Source organism: Etheostoma spectabile, chromosome 21, assembly GCF_008692095.1.
Source record: "Etheostoma spectabile isolate EspeVRDwgs_2016 chromosome 21, UIUC_Espe_1.0, whole genome shotgun sequence".
In the NCBI taxonomy this organism is placed as follows: Eukaryota; Metazoa; Chordata; class Actinopteri; order Perciformes; family Percidae; genus Etheostoma; species Etheostoma spectabile.
In genome coordinates, this window is record NC_045753.1 from 18072817 (window position 1) to 18080205 (window position 7389).

Genomic DNA, 7389 nt, shown 5'->3' on the forward strand with positions numbered 1-7389 from the left:
ATTAACTTGGGACTGTATTGGGTGGAAGCACATCCGAAGCACTGTTAAATGGGCGCAGAGATCACACAGCACCTTAAACCCCCCAAATTTCATCAACATGCCCGACGTGAATTTTTCCGACAACAGACAGTGAATGCCAATGAACATGGCGGATATTGTGAGAGACGATGAGGATGACTTCTCAGACAGTCAAGATCCAGAAGCATACCTCTATGAACCTGAGTTTTCAGAAGAGGAGCTTCCCGAGGACATGAGGCATCCTTGACTTGTGATAAAGATAACTAGGAAAAACACTGAATGGACCCATTAAAACAGCTGTCCACAGAGTAAGTGTTTACTGTAAACATGATGCATGGTTATTTTATGGGATAGATCAACCCATATTTGACCTGTACTCACACAGATTTGCTGCGTGTTATCTCGGCACCATGTAGCAGTGCTTCGGCTGTGCTTCCACCCAATATAGTCCCAAATCAATATCTGCCTGGGAACTTGTCTAGTCTTAATCTGCATTGCTATTTGTACTCGTTGTGATTATGCAGATCACAAGCATTGATTAGGTTGTTGTTGTTTTTTGTTGGCTAACTTTTACTCACAACATGCTAAGCAGCAACATAGGATTCCGTTCACTTCACTAAGCTAACTAGTGTTGGCACTGCCGGTGTTGTACTGGACTGAAACAATGCATGCACTGAGACAAAAATGCGTTAGCCCACCTATCTACAGTTAGGGTAGACCATAATAAGCCCTATTTCAACAAAAGGTGGCGGGTTCCTTTAAGCTTACACTCTTAGCCAAATGCACTTACAATGAGTAGAGTAAAAGGCAGTTCCTGCCATAAGTCCTTGTAAACCTTCCTTTAACTAGTGAGTGACCATGTATGAAACAGGTGCATGGGAAGGAAAAAGATAATAGCTGAGTGGAGAAGCAGACAGGATTCTATACAAATGCAAATGGAGGAATATTAGAACACATTGCAACTTGCAAGTGGGAGGGTGACATCACTTAACTGTCTAAAGTGAAAGAACAATTACAAAAATTAAGGGACTAGTAGGTAAATTACATTTTTGTTGGGGGAGGTGAGGTTATTGTAGTTAAGATAATTAAGCCATGCTAGCTGTGGCTCTAGGGATGACAGTGTGGGTTGGTGAGATGTTTGGCTAAAAACCAAAAATGTCAACCTCACAGTGCTGCTAGAAAAGTGAGGTGAGTGATCAAACATGAATGTCTGTACGATCAACATTGCCATCTCCAGAGCCATGCCGTTAGCATGGCTAAACGTAGTAGTTGGGACATAGAGCTATAGGACTTAAGTAACTTTCTCAGGGATGCTTCAGCAGACACAGTTTCAGCGGGATTGAATTACAACGCAACCAACATCTAGACAAGTGGTTCTCAGTCTTGTCCCTCAGTTATGCTGCTTTTCAATTTTCAATTTAACCACCTAATCACAAAGCATTTACCTGAAAAGTGAAGGGAATGTGCTACAGAGAAGAAACAATCAACTCCAACAACTTTCAGGTTCCAAATTCAACCTACGACCTCTCATTATGCAGCAAGATCCCTGTGAGATGAACCAGCCACATGTCATTTATGTGAAGTCACGTGAGAAGTTTAAATGTATCTAAGGTCATTCTGACATGTAAAATGCATTATGTTTTTTCTGCAAAGGAATGAAGTTTGTTCATACACTTTTCAACTAGACAGAACTCTATTTTGATGTATTGCTTTTCCCGCATTATTATAACATGCACCATTATCTTGATACAAACACACTTTGCAGGGGGTCCATTTTTTATTTTAATTCCACTATAAAGTACCACCGATCAGTGACCACCGATGCTCAACCCTCCTGCATCTTTAATGTCTTTCCTGCTTACAGTGTCAGTAGCCATAAAACTTCACCCTAATGCTCCGAGGATGGAAGATGGCTGACAGCACTGCTTTACTATGAGTTCAGTTTTACTCAAATCCCCACTTTTAACAACACACAGAAAAGCACCTAGGTGAAATAAGGGTGGCAACAAGCATGAGCCACCCAATACAAGCAACACGGAAGCAATGGATGCCAGGGTAATGGTTGCCGTGTCAGTGGAAGAGAGTAAGGCATTAAAAATGCAAGACCCATTTAAACAGTATGTAAAATTGAGCAGATGTTCATGAGGGCTCAGGCTTCTCCTGTTCTCTCTGTATAACAATGAAGGCGGCAAATTTGTGGAGGAAAGACGAGGTTAAGCACGCATTAAACAGAATGCAGCTGCACATACATGCATGCCATTGGCACGCACACACACGCAATAAATAAGGGGGATGTTTCTGAAATTTGATTTTTACTATAGTGGAACTTTTGCAAATGTAACCAGGAGTAAACAAAGCCCATACTGGACAGCCTGACGTGTTGGAAAACAGTTTGTTCTCACTATGTAAATTATGTGTCTTTCTTTCTACAAGGGAGAAAGTTTTGGGAACAGTATAGATTTGCTTGGAAGGAAACCAAACTGGTTGGTTTGTTTCCCTGTTAATGACCCTGCCTTGAGGAAATAGTTGAAGAGACAATTGTAGACAGTGTTCTGTTTACCGCCAAGGGGTGTGACCAAAATACTGGGCCAGCAACTAATGAGGATCACAGCATTTGAAAGCAGTCAGGGTCATCCTAGTAAGTGCACTCATTCATAGCAGCTTGACTACAGAGCTCTGACATGGGTGTATTCAAGGACACATGAACATCACAAGTCATAAACCAATCAATCCTATAATCAAACTTGTATCCAAACAGCTGGCACCTTTAAGTTTTTCCAGGTGTTACAATGTTTTTTCTTGTTAGAAATAAACATAATTACGGATTTGAAAATGGTGTCCGTTTCGGCATTTCCATAAAGCTGTGCAATACTAACCTGAAATGATCATAATAATATATAAATAAATTGTAGTCTTGACACATCACAAACAAAAAAACTTACACTAAAAGTGTAAATGTAGAGCTGCAAAAAGTAATTATCTTCCTTATCAAGCAATCTTTAAACAATATTTTTCAATCACCTGATCTTTTGACCCATTAAAAGTCATGCAATAATGAAAAATGTCCATCAAAAATTCTCACAAAGGTTTGGCTAAGAAGCAAAATGACAACACAACATCACAATGCTTGGGACTGTTCTTGTAAGAGGTAGGGAACAATCCCAACAAAACATTTTCCAAAAAACAAGAACAATCTCTGCTCATGCCAAATTTAGCCGGAGGGTCATTTACTGCCCTCAGGTGTTAGAAGCAAATGCCAATCTAGCTCTTACATGTTTGCATACATATACACAGATGTACAGCTTAACAAACAAGCACGCTGAAACAGTCCAGATGGCCAAGCAGATTGTTTTGTGCCGATTTCCCCATGGAAACGTTTGAACAGAAATATCATCAACAGTAAGATAACCCGGACCTCACCGAGGCATTAAGACTTAATAACTGCATAGATCTAACCTACACCATAACTCAGTCACAGGTAAAGAAAAACTAAACCTTGTGACCAATAGGTTTTATTTAAATTGGTTATTCCCTGTTCTGTAAATAACCTCAATGATTACTGACAAATCAACACATTTTTTGGACATCCCAGTTCTGCTACTAATCCTCTGACATTATTAAGTGAGTATAGTGTGCCACTAAAACGTTTTCATTCATAAAACCTTTGGATGGATTGCCAAAAAAATCCTGTACAGACATACATCTTCCCGAGAGGATGAAGACTACTGGCTTTGAGGATCCTTTGAGATTTTCTCTAGCTCCACCATGAGGTTTACATTTTTGTTTCTTAGGGAATTGTCTTGGATGGATTGCTATGAATTTTTGTACAAACGTTCACACTTCCCATAGGGTGTGTCCTAATGACTGGTGATTCTCTGACTTGTTATCTTGTGCGACCCGCAGGTTAATATCCCTACAACTATTGGATTGCTGGCAATACTTTGGTTCACGACCAAATACCTGGAAAACGAATCACATTCCCATCAGCCTCGGCTGTACTAACAGATATTAGCATGCCAACACAATGGCGAACATGGTAAACATTGTACCCGGTAAACATCAGCATGTTGGCATTATTATTGTTAGCGTGCTGGCTTTAGCATTTTCCTCCCTGCTCCACTAACATGACTGTACTTAATGTTGTTCTATTGTGGACATCAGGCCTGGAATAGAGTTTCTAAATGTATTTTTCAGAAAATTTTCAATTTCAGTTACATTTACTGTTAGAAATGGTTTCAGGTTATTGCGGACACTGTATATGGACTTTTCAAGCATCACCAACCCTTTTGTCTTTATCAAACTAAAAAAAACATTTCGTCAATTGTACGGTAAAATAAAGCAAATAGTGTTGCATTGTGAGCCTTGACTCCGTATCATGCTGTAACCCCAGCGCCCATACAGAGCTGAATGTTCGCTCCGCTGCAGCTCAGCACTGAAAAATCAGCTGACTGGAGGAAAGCAGCGCAGTGTCACTCTGGCATCTGGCACCGCACATCTGGCATTTAAAAAGGCCCCGGAGCAAACGTGCTGACATTACTGTTTCGCATGGGCTCTCCCTATTTTCTTTTGGTTTTTGACTTTCTGTTGTTGTCATAGCAATGAATGACACTAAATGCAGCATTTGTATTTATCCTGCAACCACATGCCACTGACACAAATTGCAAAAGAGTTGTTGTTATGTACAAATATTCTGTAGAAAACATTTAAATGTTCTCTTGGCTTTGTTTTAACAAGGTGTGGAAGTTTAATAGAATACAACCTGCTGTTAAAGAACAGCGTCTCTTAATGTGTCCGGAAGCACATTGTTGCCATGTAAACCACCCTTTCTTCAGCAGATGCATTTGAAATTACCAACACTAAAAACACTAATAATCACCACTATTGCCTTGAAGCTAAAATACATATGGGGTTAATAAAGGGTGCAGTCATTCACGTTGACTCGTGTCCTTGAGTCATAATTGGTCCAAGCTCATTCTGCTAGAAAAGTTGAGAGTGGCTGCAGGAGAAATATACTTTTCTGCAATATCTCTGCCCTTCACTCACTTATTTCTACATAGTTTCAATGGGTTATGGTTTTAGCGTAGATTACAATCACCACTGTGCAGACCAAAACAAAACCACACCCTGAGGGACCTTGAGCGAGTGCTATAAGTAGAAACATACATTATTAATTCCATATGCGAAGAAACATGGTTTACATATTGTACGTGGTCTTGTTTTTCATGAATGTGAGGGAGAGACCTTGATTAATGAAATAAACAGTGACATTTGCAGTATTTTGAAACTGATAGTAGAGTAGTTTGACATTTTTGGAGTTATGATTGCTCTCTTACCTAGAGTGATGAGACGATCAATACCACTCTGGTATCTGTTCGTTTAATATGAGGTTTGAAGCAGGAGAAGTCACTTTTTACTGAAAGTGGGCATGTAATATATGTGAATTTTTTTTTTGTTACCCTTTCCAAAAGACTAAGATTTACATTTTGTTATGAGCATTTAAGTAATGAAAATTAAAGCATTATATGCTTTTTCTACATTTTTTGTTTCTAGAATTTTGAAAAGAGAAATACCGTTCTTGTACAACAGTTTTGGGTTCCACAAAGCCTTTGCATGAATCCAATTAAAATAGTGAATCACCAAGACAAAAAACAAATGCTATTAACAGTTGCCGTTGCCCTTAAAACATACTAGAGCAGCAAAGTAACAAGTAAGAAAGTGGCCTTGTGAAAATGAGGTCAGTTAAAGAAGTTTCTTTACTGCAGTGTTGAAATTGAATTTTGTCATTTGAGTGCTTCCAGGATGCTAAAATCAATCTGTTAAACTTGAGCTTAATGTTGTGAGTAAGCCAAGCATTTTTGATTTGCTCTGACAGGTTCTAATTTGCATTTGCGGTTTGGTCTGGCGATGACAGGCTATGGATTTGGGTGCTTTTCTTTATTGTATCGGACAGCAAACTGAATGTCTTTGAAGTTTAGATTGTAAGATAAAACAAGCACATTAAAGATTTTTTTTTAACATTTTATTGAGGAAACGATTAATTAAGAAAATAATCAGCAGATAAATCAATAGTAAAAATAATCGAGATCTGCGGTCCTTATTTCAGCACTATCACATTTTATCCAGAAGGAAGGATTTCAATCTATTTTACCAAAGAGAAAGTATTTTTGTACCTTTGTCACCTTTCACCTACAAACCGCTGCAAACAAACAAGAGCTACAGCTGCATGATCTTCTACAGCAATGTTTTAATGTGGCGTAACCTGACATGTATTTTATCTTCACAAGGTTACATAAAAGCATGTAGACGGCTCACACGGATGGGCCCTCGTATGGACAATTCCTGTAAATCTCTTCTCTCATTTTGATTCCACACAATGGCTGTTCAATAACTCAAGTAAACTCTGTGCAGAACACCTTGCCACATTTAAGCCATGTTCAGGAAAGGCTTTCCGCTATGACCAGAAAGCTGACATACACCAGGGGACTGTCGCAGAACTATAAAAACAGCAGTGGGACCACTGGAAAACACAGACGACAAAAGCTTATTAAAATATGTCAGATCTGACAGGATACATACAAGTACTGATGACTGTAAATGGTTCTTTTTGAAACCCCCCCCCCAAGGATGATGCATGGTGAGAGGGTCTACTGTGCTTAGAGTTTAGCATTTCCTTAGCTTGGTTTCCAAGCCGGCTTACCTCAGATATATCTGCAAAAAACAGTTCATCCAAGGCCATTTCAAGAATTATACAATTCCATCGGTGTTGGACTGTATAAGGTGTACATGTAAAAGTCCACTAAAATGACACTTTTCTTATAAGAATACCGGTCAATTAACAGTTAGGCCTGTCTGTTATTTCCAGATTTGCTACTATGGGCACATTTAGTTTTTGTATGTATAGTTATTGTGAGTAGCAGCGATATGTTTGTGTGCACTAATTCCTTGTGCTTTAAAACAAAACAAAAAAGCGGAAAAGACTCACTTCAAGCATCTTCTGTTGATTAAACTTTATATACATCAATAAACAATAAACAGAGCATTGTCAATAAAACAAATGAATGGCAGTTTAGATACAGTATTGGACATTAAAAAACAGAAGTTGTAAAAATAGGTCATGGCTGTGGGTTTAATGTACTTGGCTCTCCATCCTACGTTGTGTACTTGTCGTAGGTTTGGAGGGTGTAGGTTGCCACGGTATCCAACAGCCAACCACGTGTCACGACTGTAGCTTGTTTAGAAAGACCTGTTGAACAGAAGGTTTTTCAAGTAAATCTGCAAATGATTACCTGGGATTTGAGTGCCAGAGGACGTGGAAGAGGAAAAGCCACATTAAATATGCAGCAGTGCAAATCTGGATGCCAGGAGGAGGAG

The 7389-nt window shown here is 39.1% G+C and overlaps 1 protein-coding gene across 2 annotated transcripts in view; it reads right to left on the reverse strand.

Annotated features, from left to right (window-relative positions):
* Positions 1 to 7010: 7010 nt before the first annotated feature.
* The window catches only part of LOC116670727 (breast cancer type 1 susceptibility protein homolog), a 22272-nt gene continuing 21893 nt past the window's right edge, over positions 7011 to 7389 (reverse strand). For both annotated transcript variants that reach the window (XM_032501343.1, XM_032501342.1), the window contains exon 21: positions 7011 to 7261. In XM_032501343.1, coding sequence (XP_032357234.1) covers positions 7167 to 7261 — 95 coding nt within the window. In that variant the 3' untranslated portion in view covers positions 7011 to 7166. The remainder of the gene's footprint in view (positions 7262 to 7389) is intronic.